We start from the raw sequence: 14,891 nt of genomic DNA on the forward strand, positions 1-14,891 counted from the left end.
TGACTAATTTTTAAATTTTTTTGTAGAGATAAAGTCTCACAGTGTTGCCCGGACTGGTCTCAAACTCCTGGGTTCAAGTAATTTCCCCACCTCAGTCTCCCAAAGTACAGGGATTACAGACGTGAGCTACTGTATCTAGCCACCTTCTTTATTTGTTTTCTTATTTCAAAAATTTCTTGGCATATTTTATCTTCCAGTGAATTTCAGGAACAACTTCTCCACTTCCAGAATAACCCCGTTGGGATTCTGATCGAAATTGCTTTAAATTTAGTGTATTAAGTGGAAAGGATTGACATTTGTACAATGTTGGGTGTTACCCTCCAACTACATGATACAGGGAGACAGATAGGCAGCAACTGATCACATAGACAGATGGTGGATCACCGATGACAGATTGTACTCAGTGAAATGGAGGAAAAATAGAGGGACGTCAATTAAATAAATGAGGTCAGAGAAAACTTCTTGGAGATGGCAGTTAATCTGATGATGGAGATTTCTGTCCTGGGCAACTGGGGGGGGGTGGGTTGCAATGAAGATGGAAGATGGGTGAGTGTGTAACACTGTTATTAAATAAACAGCCTCCTTAAGGGTACCCACACTTTACCTGTACGATGATCACATATGTTCCTAACCCTGAATTATACCCCACATTTTTAAGAATAAAAATAGGTCAGGCACGGTGGCTCATACCTATAATCCTGGCACTTTGGGAGGCCGAAGTGAGAGGATTCCCTGAGCCCAAGGGTTTGAGACCAGCCTTGGCAAATTGACGGACTTCGTCTCTACAATAAATAAAAAATTAGCCAGGCATGGTGACATGTGCCTGTAGTTCCAGCTACTTGGAAGGTTGAGGTGGAAGGATCGCCTGAGCCCAACAGGTCAAGGCTGCAGTGACCGGGAGTGTGCCACTGTCCTCCAACCTAGATGACAGAGTGAGACTCCAGCTCAAATAAAAAATAAAAATAAGCAGCCTCTTAACTAGATTTCTTCTATCTAGATTCTCACCGAATCAATATGAATTTTCACAAATCTTTCATTCTGCTACTTTTCATAATTAAAGCCACCTCTGATGACTTTCTCTTTTCTGTGGCATAATCTTTTAGCTTTTGGGGTTGGCATTTAGCCTCCTCTTCTGGTTTCGTCACCCAGGCCCTTGTAGTATTAGCCTGTGGGACATGCCTTTCCTGTTTCTGCCTCAACGCCTTTCTCTCCCACAGGCGTCTCTACCGAATGCCCACTCACCTGTAAATTTCTCCTTGCTTCTACCTGTTTGACTCCACCCATCCCTCGGAGCACAGCTCAGCACCCCCTCCCATTTCTCCCACCCCTCACCCTTCACCCTAGCCTTTGTGGACTCATTTGGTCCTTATCCTACCCAGCCTTGGTCAACAGTCATAAATAGCCACATACAAGTCTTGTGTGTGCCCATCTGCGCTGTGAACTCCTTTTGGGACCAGGACACTGTGTTATATGTTGGAGGTACCTCTCCACCTTACATGCAGCTGGAGCCCAGTGAGGATGGGTTGAAAGGTCGACACAGTTAATGCTGATATATGTCCATGAAATGAAAACTTCTCAGGTTAATTGGTCAACTAAACATCTTATTCCATCAGGATACACGCAGTATTCCAAGTGATCATTTGCTTAAAGTGCTGAAAACTATGGAATCAGCAAGACAAGAGCAAGAAAGACAAATACCTAACATACAGCAAATTCGAGAATTCCTTGAACACCAGGTCAGCTGCAAAATTGAGGAAAAAGCATTACTCTCTTCAGGTAAGCCTGTTACCCATTGCCATGTCATTGCTGCAGAGGGGAGCTTAATTTAACAACCTCTTCATAATTTGAAATGGTTAATAAACTTTGGCACTTCATTGGCAACTCTCTTACTGTTATACTATTAAATGCTGGGTCTTGGATTATTATTATTGTTTTTTTGTAGAGAACAGGGTGTTGGTATATTGCCTAGGGTAGTCTCAAACTCCTGGCCCCAAGTGATCCTCCTGCCTTGGCCTCCTTAAGTGCTGGAATTACAGACGTGAGCCACTGTACCCAGTGGGATTTTGCTTTTACATTCAAAAACACCCTGGAGTTTGGACTCCAAACTCCAGAGATGGGATTGTTCATTTCCATGGCAGTACAGAGGATATTATACTGTTTACTTTTGCTTTTCACTTACAGATCATAAAGGCAATGGAGGACTCACAAGTGACATTATTATTCCAGATAAGCAGAGTGTTTCTCAAATGGATACCCTTTCAACTGGAGAAGTACCCCAAGTGATACAATTTCCTCCCAAAAGCAGACAATTGATGAGACAAAAACCTGTTTTTACTGATAGAACATCTGTTCCAAAGTGAGTATTTCCAGCTCTCACTTTAAAAAAAAATAATGTTTGTCTTAACTTGGGCTGCTGTAACAAAATACCATAGACTGGGTGACTTAAACAACAGAAATGTACTTTCTCATAGTTCTGGGTGCTAGAAGTCCAAGACCAAGGTGCCAGTATGATCAGGTTCTGGTGAAGACTCTCTTTCTGCCTCATAGAAGGTCACTGTCTCACTGTGTCCTCATGTGTTGGAGAGTGAGAGAGCTCTAGTCTCTCTTCCTTTCTTTTCTTTTCTTTTCTTTTTTTTTTGAGTTGGAGTCTCACTCTGTTGCCCAGGCTTGAACGTCCTGGCATGATCATAATGATCATGGCTCATAGCAGCCTCAATCTCCTAGATTCAGGCGATCCTTCCACCTCAGCATCCTGAATAGCTAGGACTACCTGCACATGCCCCCACGCCCAGCTAATGTTTTAATTTTTTTTTTTTTTTGTAGAGATAAGGTTTCCCTATGTTACCCAGGCTGGTTTTGAACTCCTGGGCTCAAGCAATCCTCAAGACTATGGAATCAGCAAGACACATCTTCTGTAATTCCACCCTTCCAAAGTGTTGGAATTGTAGATGTGAGCCACCGTGCCCAGCTCTCTTCCTCTTCTTATGGGGGCATTAATCCCATCTTGGAGGTCCCGCCCTCATGACCTCATCTAAGTCTAATCACCCTTCAAAGGCCCCGCCCTGAGACAGCATCACATTGGGGGTCAGATCTTCACCATATGAATTTGGGGGAATAGAAACAATGAGTCCATAACTGTTTGGCCTAGCACAGAATCACACCTGTAATTCCTACGAGTCTGTTGTTGACACTGGGAAAATTGTGTTGCTCCTCTCCTTCTTTAATATGATAAAAAAAAGAATCAGCAATTCCATAGGAATTTATCTTAAATTCCATAGGAATTTATCTTAAATCACTTATACAGTTTAGAAATATTTTTGATTTTCTTTTTCTTTTTCTTTTAGAAGTAAGAAAAGTGTCATGGAGGATCATTTTCCCAGAAAGTCTTCAACTATCACGTGAGTCTTGAGGGGTGGTAGAGAGGGTCATTTAAAACATTCTTTTCACTGAATGTTCCTTTCATTGTAGACTAGCGTGCTCATTGTAACTCACCAAAGCCATACTTATTAAGTATCATAATTAATTTGTGATTCCTTTGTGGTGTGTTGTTTGTGACATGTCTTTTTTTAAAGCCAGCTATTACATAGGTCAGTAGCACATAACACATTGTGGTCTCCATCTATTAAGAAGGACAAAGGCCAGGCGTGGTGGCTCATGCCTATAATCCCAGCACTTTGGGAGGCCGGGATGAGAGGATTGCCTAAGCCCGCGGGTTCGAGATCAGCCTGGGCAACTTGGCAAAACCTCGTCTCTATAATAAATTAAAAAATTAGTCGGGCGTGGTGGTGCGTGCCTGTAGTTAGTACCAGCTACTTGGAAGGCTGAGGCAAAAGGATTGTCTGAGCCCACCAGGCTGAGGCTGCGGTGGCCAGAAGCATGCCACTGCCCTCCAACCAGGGTGACAGAGTGAGACTCCAACTCAAAAAAAAAAGAAGAGGAACACACATCAGTCATTCTAGTATGTTTCCCCACCAAGGTTGAGTACTTTCTCAATTAGCACGTTTAAATTAAATGGTTGATGTTGGATTTTGGTGGCTGGATCTGTTGCCGTTTTAGTGTTCTAGCTCCTTGTAGAAGTCGATAATAACCCGAGACCTGACTCTTAGGCACTCTTAAGATACTAAGCATCCCATCTCAGGTGCCTATCACCTGTGTGTGCCAATGCTTCAGCTGGTTGCTGTTTTAAGCCTGTTTTCTTGTTCATAATATGGGATGTTTTAAGCCTCAATTTTCTCATCTGTACTAAGGGATAATGCCGCTTTTTTCAGAGGACAGGTCTACAAATTAAATGAGAATATATGAAAGGGGCTTGACTCAATGCTTGACACTTATTGGGTACACAATAAATCATAGGCATACATTATTATTATGAGTAAGACTACTCTTACCATAATTGAATTTCATCATCCTTGCCTTATTCTGGAGATATTGATGCCATATGTAATTCTTCATCGAGATACCGTAGAGATAATAAATAATGATTCACCTTCCAGAAGCACTTTTCATATACCTAATCTCACAGGAAGAGCTTTATTTCACAAAATGTAGTATGACTGAATCAACATTTACAAGACTGACACATTGTCTGGAATTTAGGGGTTCGATAGCATTCTTTTTTTTTTTTTTGAGTCAGAGTCTCACTTTGTTGCCCAGGCTGGAGTGCAGTGTCATGCTTCCGGTCACCCCAGTGTCTACCTGCTGGGCTCAGGCGATCCTTCTGTCTCCGCCTTCCAAGTAGCTGGAACCACAGGCACACTCTACCACGCCCAGGTAATTTTTTTATTTTTATTGTAGAGATGAGGTCTTGCCAAGTTGCCCAGACTGGTCTCGAACCCATGGGCTCAGGCAATCTCGCACCTCGACCTCCCAAAGTGCTAGGATTACAGGCTTGAGCCACCACGCCCGACTGATAAATATTCTTTAAATGAATGCACACTGTCCTGAACTTCTATTTCATTTTAAACTGGGGTTGATAATTCATGTGATAATACAAACGAGATTGTGTATGTGAAAGCACTTTGTAAGGTGCAGTATAAAGGCACATTATAAGGAATGACTCTTAAAAGAGAGAGTAGTTTATTTGAAAATTTAAAAAAATTTTTTGTAGAGACAAAGGCTTGTTATGTTGCCTAGGCTGGTCTCGAACTTCTGAGCTCAAGCAATCCTCCCACCTTGGTCTCCCAAAGTGCTAGGATTATAGGTGTGAGCCACTGCACCTGACTCAGATGGAGTAGTTTTTTTGAGGATAATGTTTTTCTTCCACTAAGAAATGTTTTTCTGGGCTGGGCTCGGTGGCTCAGCCCATAATCCCAGCATTTTGGGAGGCTGAGGCAAGTAGATTGCCTGAGCCCCGGGGTTTGAGACCAGCCCGGGTAACTTGGCAAGACCTACAATGAACAAAAGATTAGCCAGGCATGGTGGCACACGCCTGTAGTTCTGGCTACTTGGAAGGTTGAGGCAGAAGGATCGCTGGAGCCCAGCAGTTGGACTCTGGGTGGCCATGAGTCACTGCACTCCAGCCTGGGCGATGGAGTGAGAGGCCCACTCAAAAACAATAAATAAATAAGGAATGTTTTTCTTATAGGTGTGAAAATCCAAACAATTAAGAACATACACAATTGGGTTTAGAGGAGAAAGGCCCTAACTTCAGTCCATTTTGATAAACAGGCCCCTTGGTTGGCAGGTCTGGATTTGGGAAGGGCTCCTCCGCCCTGGGCCCTGCTTCCATCATGGCTGTGGCCACACAGGCATTTGTGTGTTGTGCTCATTGGGAATTACCTGAGAAAGTTCTCACCACTTAAAAGAGGCCTATCATTTGTAACTCCTGAAACTTAAGAAAACGGTGCCCCCGTCTCGGTTTTGTTTTGTGTAGGACCCCTCCCTTTAGTTCAGAGGAAGAGCAGGAGGAGGGCGACTTATTCCAGGTATACACATCCCCAGACCTACATCCTGTGCAGCCGTCTAAAAGTGACAAGAGTAGCTTTGGAAAGAACACAGTCAAAAGTGACACGGATTGGACCGATGGAAGCGAAATCGAAGACTTCAGTGCTTCTCCCATGCCCACAGGTGAGCTTCTATCATTGCAAAACCTTTCAGAAACTTTTTTGGGAGACAGTGGTCCTCACCCGGAGGCACCAAGCACTGGGTGTCTGAGCTGGGAGAGTTTGTGAGGAGAGAATGGGACTGGCCCCAAAGGTGCCTCCGGAAAATGGTCCAGGCTTAGCAGTTGAAGGAGAGGAAGGCCTTGAGGATGTCTGGTGTGTTCATTTCCTAGGGCTATCGTAACCGTAACAAAGTACCACAGACTGGGTGGCTTAAACAACAGAAATTTTCTGTGTCACAGACCTGTAGGCTGGAAGTCCAAGATCAAGGTGTTGACAGGGTTGGTTCCTTGTGAGGGCTATGAGGGAAGGGTCCTTTCTGTGCTTCTGTTCCTGGCTTGTCTTCTCCCTGTTCATCTTTATTTGTTTTGTTTTGTTTTAGTTGGAGTCTCACCCTGTCACCCAGGCTGGAGTGCAGTGGTACACTCAAGGCCCCTGCAGCCTCGGCCTGCTGAGCTCAGGCAATTCTTCTGCCTTAGCCTTCCAAGTAGCTGGAACTATAGGCACGTACCACCATGCCCAACTAATTTTTTGATTTATTGTAGAGATGAGGTCTTGCCAAGTTGCCCAGGCTGGTCTCGAACCCTTGGGCTCCAGGCAGTCCTCGCCCTTCAGTCTCCCAAAGTGCTGGGATTATAGGCATGAGCCACCGCTCCCAGCCTTCCCTGTTCATCTTTATAGCCTCTTCCCTCCATAGGTGCATCTCTGTTCAAATTTCTCATTTATATGACACTGGTTATATTGATTAGGGCCCACCCTAATCACCCCACTCAATGTTGATTACCTCTGTAAAGATTCTGTCTCCAAATAAAGTCCCATTCTGAGGTACTGGGGCTAGGACTCCAACAAATGAATTTAGGGGTGCACAATTTAGCCTGTAATACTGGTGGCTATGGGGAATGACTGTTCTAATACGCTGCCTTTTGGAACTGGGATTATTCTAATGGATGACAAGATCTTTGTGGACAATTTACTGAAGAGATGTGGCACTGATGGGTCATTTTTTAAAAAGAAATTCTGCTTAATTAATGCAATTTAAAAAATTATAGGCCATGCTCGGTGGCTCAGCCTGTAATCCCAGCACTTTGGGAGGCTGAGGTGAGAGGATTGCCTGAGCCCACGGGTTCGAAACCATCCCAGGCAACTTGGCGAAACCTCATCTCTACAAGATATCAAAAATTAGCCGGGCATGGTAGTGCATGCCTGTAGTTCCGGCTACTTGGAAGGTTGAGGCAGAAGGATCACTGGGGCCCAGCTGGTCGATGCTGGGGTGGCCCTGAGTGTGTCACTGCCCTCCAGCCTAGGCGACGGAGTAAGACTCCAACTCAAGAAAAATAAGTAATAAAGTAATATATTTTGAACATATCAGATGTAATTAATTTATATTGTATATAGTTTATATATACTGCATATTTATGTAAGTATGCAGAATATAATTCATTTTTTTAAATTCATAGTTTTTTTCTTAATATTTTTTATTATGATATTGTGGGGTACAATTAAGGGTTAGGTATACAAATATGCTTCGTTCAGGTACCCTTTCATATTGTTTTTGAAAATACTCATAGGAATATTCCATTCGTGCAGGTTACCTAACTGAAATTAAAATTTCTGACCACATACTTGAATGAGATTATTCTTTGATTCAAAATGAAAATTTTATAGCTCCTAGCCTAGAGGATCATTTTTTTAAAGGAATTATAAGTGTTTACCTTTTTTCTTAACACCAAAACACACCAATTGGTTTTATTTTAATAAATACATCATTATGTGCAAAACTTAGACTCTTTCAACATTTCCTGTAAGGTTGTTTTGGAACTGAAGATAGATAGAATTTTTAAAAAACTTTCCTTGACTAATTTCTATTGATTTTATAGGAACCTCCATTAAAACGCGAACTGAGAAAGTTGAAAAGATGGTTTCACATCACAGAAATGTGACTAAACCAGTTGGTGGGATTAATGTTGCTGAGATGTTTATCAAAAAGGAAACATTACAAGAAGAACTAAAGGTGAAATCACTTTTACTGCTAAACATCCATAAACTTATCTTTTGACAAATATACCTTCATGATTGCATTTTTTGTCGTAAAATATAAAACAAAGATCATTAGTACGGCAGAGGTTGAAATTTTCACCTTGTCTTGTTTTCAGTATTGTCTTTCTTTCCATACCACAGATACTCAAAGATATTCAAGTGACAGCTGATAATAGTACACAGTATCACGCTTTACAGATTTTAAAAATTCTGTTACACGTGTTATTTGACGCTTGCAGATATCACGTGGTTTGTACAATGAAACTTGTGACTGGCTGGAATCTGGGACCTCCTGATCCAAGTCCAGGGACTTCTCTGCTATCCTGGCTTGACCTTAGGGACATTTGAGGACTTAGCCACATTTAGGAGCTGGAGTCAGTGGAGAGATGCTTCAGAGAGATACATGGATGGCAAGAGTTGAGGGCAGAGCCTGAGTTCCTCTGCCTGCTTCGGGAAGAAGCCTAAACATTTTCCAGGTGGTTCTGTCACCCAGGATGCCATAAATGTTTCTGTGGGTGGCGATTTGCCATTGCATTTCCTATTGCGGGGTGCAGCTTATCTGTGTTGACATTACTCTTTTTTTCGTTTTTCACTTAAATTAGATTTAATTCTTTAATTTTAATTTAAAAAAAAATTTTTATAGACAGGATCTCAGTCTGTTGCCCAGGCTGGAGTGCGTGGTGTGATCATAGCTCACTAAAACCTCCAACTCCTGGTCTTAGGGATCCTCCCACCTCAGCCTCCTAAGTAGCTGGGACTACAGGCGTGGACTGCATCCGGCTAATTTTTAAAAATTCTTTTGGAGACGAGGTCCTACTTGTTGCCCTCGCTGGTCTTAAACTCCTGACCTCAATCAATTCTCCTGCCTTAGCCTCCCAAAGTGTTGGGATTACAGGTGTTAGCCACCGCACATGGCAACGTTTAATTCTTTTTTTATCAATATTTTTTATTATGATATTGTGGGTACAGTTAAGGGTTAGGTATACAAATATGCTTCGTTCAGGCACCCCTGGCAACATTTAATGCTTAACCCTTCTTATCTATGGAGTCCAGAACATTTTGTCAACTTTTTTTATTTAGTGCTAATGAAAAATGACAAAAGGTCATATGCCATTCAAGAGGGAGCTAATATGTCTTCCTTTCGAAAGGAAGCCGGGTGCGGTGGCTCACACCTGTAATCCTGGCACTTTGGGAGATGAAAGCGAGAGGATTCCCTGAGCCCATGGGTTCGAGACCAGCCTGGGCAACAGGGCAAGACCTCGTCTCTACAATAAATCAAAAAATTACCCGGGCATGGTGGCACCTGCCTGTTGTTCCAGTTACTTGGAAAGCTGAGGTGGAAGGATTGCCTGAGCCCAGCAGATCAAGACTGCAGTGGCCGTGATTGTGCCATTGCATTCCAGCCTGGGCGAGAGTGAGACTCCGACTCAAAAAAAAAAAAAATGGTAGAATTGTCTGCTTCTTTCAGTTAGGGGCTATTTCTGCTGGGCCCTTGTGTGACATATCCCATAGTTAGATGTCATATTATCTCAGAGGTGGGAGCCCAGGACAGGTCTCAATCCAATTCTAAAGCACTCTCTTTTTTATTTAGTGTTTCATTCCCTTAAAACATAGTATTTTGGGAATTTTCTGAATTCATGATTGATAGAGTAGGAAACATATATTTCCATGGCAAGAAAAGAAAAAGATGATTCCGATTCCAAAACACCAACTGGCTGGTCCACTTCATTGCCCTACAGAGATGACCAGTGACCAGATTTGGGATCCTCTGTAGTTCCCGATTCTTATCGTTCGGTGTCAGCTGCTTGGTCTAACCAACAGAATGACGGAGGGACACTGTTTCTTTAAGAAACATTAATTATTCCCTGTGCATTTCTTTTAGTGCATAGATGTGGATGATGAAGACTGGGACATATCATCCTTAGAGGAAGAAAAACCTTTGGGGAGAAAAACCGAGAAAGAACAGAAAGAAGCACCACCCATGAAGAATGAACCAAATCCTAACCAAGTGCCAAATGCCTGGGTTGTGTTTAATCCTAAATGGCCCAAGAGAGAAGGTTTGCTGCCTCATGTCTAGCGGAAGCTGAGTCCATTTTCTGATCAGTTTTGCTTCTTTTATAAATATCTAATTAGCCTATGTTCATCTGTCATCAGACAAAAACATGCTATCTTGGTGCTCTCTTTGTGTTATTTTTAAAAGGACTATATATGTATAATTTACTAACTTGTGCATATTAACTCATTATTTGTTTACTTCATTTTAGGCCTAATCGTCAGTCCGTTAGTCTTTAATGATTTTTTATTTTCTTTCTTTCTTTCTTTCTTTCCTTCCTTCTTTCCTTCTTTCTTTCTTTCTTTCCTTCCTTCCTTCCTTCCTTCCTTCCTTCCTTCCTTCCTTCCTTCCTTCCTTCCTTCCTTCCTTCTTTCTTTCTTTCTTTCTTTCTTTCTTTCTTTTTAAGAGACATGGGATCTTGCTGTGTTGCCCAGGCTGGTCTCAAACTCCTGGGTGCAAGTGATCCTCCCAGTTTAGCCTCTTGAGTAGATAGAACTATAGACGTGTGCATCACCACACTCAGCTTTTATATTATTATTATTATTATTATTATTATTATTATTATTATTATTATTTGGGTTGGAGTCTCACTCTGTCACCCAGACTGGAGTGCAGTGGTACGCTCATGGCCACCCTAGCGTCGACCTGCTGGGCTCTGGAGATCCTTCCACCTCAGCCTTCCAAGTAGCCAGAACAGCAGGTGTGTGCTATCACGCCCAGCTAATTTTTTTATTTATTGTAGAGACAAGGTCTCACCAAGTTGCCCGGGTTGGTCTCTTACATTATTTTTGAAAATAGCCACACAAGTATTTTCTTCATGCAGATGCCCTATAGGAATTAAAATTTCGGATCATATACCTGCCTGTATAAGACCATTTTTCTGGCAGTCTTCCCGTATCTGTCTGTTTCTTTTGTTTGTTTGTTTGTTTTGAGTCGGAGTTTCACTGTCACTCAGACCAGAGTGCAGTGGCATGATTACCACTCACTGCAACCTTGACCTCCTGGGCTCAGGCCAGCCTTCCGCCACAGCCTCCCGAGTAGCCAGGACTCACCCCTATGCCTGGCCTCATTTTGAAAATTTTTTTGGAAAGACATGCTCTCACTATGTTGCCCAGGCTGGTCTCCAATTCCTGGACTCAGGCAATCCTCCTCCCTCGGCCTCCCAAAGTGCTGGGATTACAGGCATGAGCCACTGTGCCTGGCTGGCACTTTTTAAGTAACTTCATTTTTAAGCCCATCTACCCTAGAAAATCTGTTTGTTAGCACTTATTCTTTCTCTACTTGGCTTGTCAGTTTCATCCCTCTTTACCGTCTGTTCACTTAGGCTCTATAACAAGCAGCACACATGTACTGAGCGCTTTCAAAATCCAGGTCTCGTGCTGAAGGCTGGGGAAGGAGCAAGAAGCAGGACATGGCTTCTGCTGCTCAGACTTCCTAGAAACCTGTAGAGTGCAGGGCGAAGCTCACGTCCAAGGGTCCCATGAGCATACCCTAGCCAACTGATAGTTGAGTTTTACAGTAGTCGCCTACGTGGCTCATGGGGGCCAAGAGGTGGGGATTTGTGAACAGATTCAGACATAGTGATTGATGATGATAGGAAATTACAGAGTTTTACAGGCTTGACAATGTGGTTATTGACCCACTGGGACCTTCTCTCCCTCCTTCTTCCTCTCCCCCCACAGGACTTCAAGAAAATGAATCAAGCACATTAAAAAGCAGCCTAGTAACTGTGACTGATTGGAGTGACTCTTCAGATGTGTAATTCCACGTGTCAGAAGATTCTTCCAGAAGCCAACATTATTTCAGTCCCCTGCTACAGGATTCCAGTGCTCCAGCCTTACAATGTTTCCCCCAATAACAAGGAAGCGGATTCAAAGAACAAGGCTCTCTTTAATGACACCCAATTCAGTACTGGAAGACAAACTGTCAACAGTATTTTCAGACGTAGAAAGGTGTTTAAGACGTCTGCTGCTTTAAGATCACCTGTCATTGAAGTCATAAAATGTTTTTTTTTTTCAGAATGGTACTCTAGTGTTAAGTGTATTTTTTTCAATTAATGTGTAAGTGATTTTTTAAATTTTTACTTAAAGCAAGTTTTGGTTTGAATATTTTTTTAAAAATTTATTTATTTTATTTTTCTTATGCTTGTGTATTGTCACATTGGAAGTGTTTATATTATAAAATTCTACTAGTATTCTTAAAATTGAACTAGTAGAATCCTAAAGTTAGACCGGTTATTTTTTGTATAGAAGTAAATTTAGTCTCTAGTCATACCACCCTGCACGTGCCCGATCTTGTATGAGCTCAGAAGCTAATCAGAATCGGGCCTGGTTAGTACTTGGATGGGAGAAGTAAGTTTAGAATTATAACAATATAGCTAGGTCCATGTGAAATGAAATACATTTTCCACAGATACCTTTAGCATATTCATAGCTTTGAGCCCTGGTAAGCATGTTGCTATTAAACAGTTATTTTCTGCAGCATAATCTTTATCTTGGATATTTTATGAGTAAAATGTAGCTATTTTAAACACTTATTATTTTATCCAGTTATGAGTAGAAGAGTCATTACTGAATTCATATGTGTATGTAGGGTCTTTTTTTTTTTTTTTTTAACTTTTTAAAATACCTAACCCATCTTATAAAATACCTCAAAACTAATTTAGTTATATTCTTAAGCAATGACATTGTCAAAGCTTAGAAAGTTCATATAAACTGTTTTGTGCATTTTTATAACTTTGTGGTACTATCTGTATTCTGTTTCCAAGAAAAAATAACCTTTTAACTAAAAGATTTGTTGAGTTTTGGATCTCTTTTCATTTGTCAATCTTTTCAGTAAAGCCCTCCCTGACATCATTGTGACTGTGGCTAAGTTATTAGAAATGACTTCTGAGGTAAATTTGTACCTATTAGGGGACTTACTGAAAGAGAAGCTTGCTTTGGTAGCTGTGCTGATAACATCCTGACCTAATATGTAGGACTAATCGTTATCTGTTTCCACCCCCTCCAGGTGCTCTTTTTGTAGTTCATTCCTTCTCAAAAAATCCTTTCAGCTTCCCAAAGGGACCATTTCATGCAAATGTCCTCACTTTATATGTATGTTTCCAAAAGCTTTAGTAAAGGCTGAATCAAATTTTCATGTAGTAGAACAGAAAAGCAATCTGCAAAAATATGCCATGCCTAAGAAAGCCTATGGGTCACTTTATTTGCTTATTTATTTATGTATTTAGTCCGAGTCTCACTCTGTTGCCCAGGCTAGAAGGTGGTGCACACTGTAAGTAGCTGGAACTACAGGTGCACTCCCAGCTAATTTTTTTTTTTAGTTGGAGTCTCACTCCGTCACCCAGACTGGAGGGCAGTGGCACACTCACGGCCACCGCAGCCTCGACCTGCTGAGCTCAGGTGATCCCTGCGCCTCAGCCTTCCAAGTAGCTGGAACTACAGGTGTGCGCTACCATGCCCGGCTAATTTTTTATTTATTGTAGAGAAGTGGTCTCGCCAAGTTGCCCGGGTGGGTCTTGAACCTGCAGGCTCAGGCACTCCTCTCACCTCGGCCTCCCAAAGTCCAGCTAATTTTTTGATTTATTGTAGAGACAAGGTCTGGCCAAGTTTCCCGGGCTGGTCTCCAACCCCTGGGCTCAAGCAATCCTCTCTCCTCCACCTCCCAAAAAGTGCTGGGATGATATGCATGAGCCATTGCACCCGGCCTTTTTGGTTATTTACTGAACCATTGTGTTTTGTTTTGACCATGTATTCGCTCATTTAATTAGAACTTTACAGCCCTCATTCTATGCTTGTGTATAAATGTGAGAAACTGAGAGTTACTAACTTGGCAAATGCCACACAACTAGAAAGTGACTAGAACAGGCCATACAGAGGTCTCTTTTCCAAGTTCTGTTTCTGCCGTGTCTTTAGTCCTGAGCAGAAAGGCTTGGGAAAACGTGATGAATTTCTGTGAAGTCAACCCAATATTTAAGGCAAGTTGCTACCTCTGTGTCATGAAAGTCACTCTTTTTAACTTACTGGTTGTACCATGTTTTCCTATTATATCTGGTTCATTCATTTTTCTTTGGACCGTTACTTTATACTGCCCCCCTCACTGATGCCCCACTAACAAGTTTCTGGTCACCAACAGGACTTTTCTGTACCTTCATCCTCTACCCTCCCTAAACGCATCTGTATTATCTAAGCATCATCTTCACCAGTTCAGCCTTAAATTTTTTAAAAAAGTGTTTAAGCCGGGCTCAGTGGCTCAGCCTGTAATCCTGCGCCTTGAGAGGCTGAGGTGAGTGGATTGCCTGGGCCCGCAGGTTCAAGACCCGCCTGGGCAACTTGGCGAGACCTCATCTCTACAATAAATCAAAAAATCAGCCAGGCATGGTAGTGTGCACCTGTAGTTCTGGCTACTTGGAAGGCTGAGGCGGAAGGATCGCTGGAGTCCAGCAGGTCGAGGCTGCGGTGGCCGGGAGCGGCCACTGCCCTCCAGTCTGGGCGACATAGTGACACTCCAACTCAAAAAAAAAAAAATGTATTGAAAATGAGCCTTTAACCAGGCTCGGTGGCTCAGCCTGTAATCCCAGCACTTTGGGAGGCTGAGGTGAGAGGATTACCTGAGCCCGCGGGTTCGAGACCTGCCTGGGCAACTTGGCGAGACCTCATCTCTACAATAAATCAAAAATTAGCCGGGCGTGGTAGCGCGCA

General features: G+C 42.4%; 1 protein-coding gene across 4 annotated transcripts in view; it reads left to right on the forward strand.

Annotated features, from left to right (window-relative positions):
* The window catches only part of DZIP1 (DAZ interacting zinc finger protein 1), an 85,304-nt gene extending 73,061 nt beyond the window's left edge, over positions 1-12,243 (forward strand). For 3 of the 4 annotated variants that reach the window (XM_021705972.1, XM_021705974.1, XM_021705975.1), the window contains 7 exons: positions 1,614-1,776; positions 2,227-2,356; positions 3,345-3,398; positions 5,873-6,066; positions 7,979-8,112; positions 10,021-10,195; positions 11,874-12,243. In XM_021705972.1, coding sequence (XP_021561647.1) covers positions 1,614-1,776; positions 2,227-2,356; positions 3,345-3,398; positions 5,873-6,066; positions 7,979-8,112; positions 10,021-10,195; positions 11,874-11,953 — 930 coding nt within the window. In that variant the 3' untranslated portion in view covers positions 11,954-12,243. Of the gene's footprint in view, positions 1-1,613; positions 1,777-2,181; positions 2,357-3,344; positions 3,399-5,872; positions 6,067-7,978; positions 8,113-10,020; positions 10,196-11,873 lie in introns of all 4 variants that reach the window. The other variant, XM_021705971.1, reaches the window with a different exon arrangement.
* The last annotated feature ends 2,648 nt before the right edge of the window (positions 12,244-14,891 follow it).

The sequence above is a fragment of the Carlito syrichta genome, unplaced genomic scaffold (assembly GCF_000164805.1).
Source record: "Carlito syrichta isolate Samal-C Ts95f unplaced genomic scaffold, Tarsius_syrichta-2.0.1 Scaffold314864, whole genome shotgun sequence".
In the NCBI taxonomy this organism is placed as follows: Eukaryota; Metazoa; Chordata; class Mammalia; order Primates; family Tarsiidae; genus Carlito; species Carlito syrichta.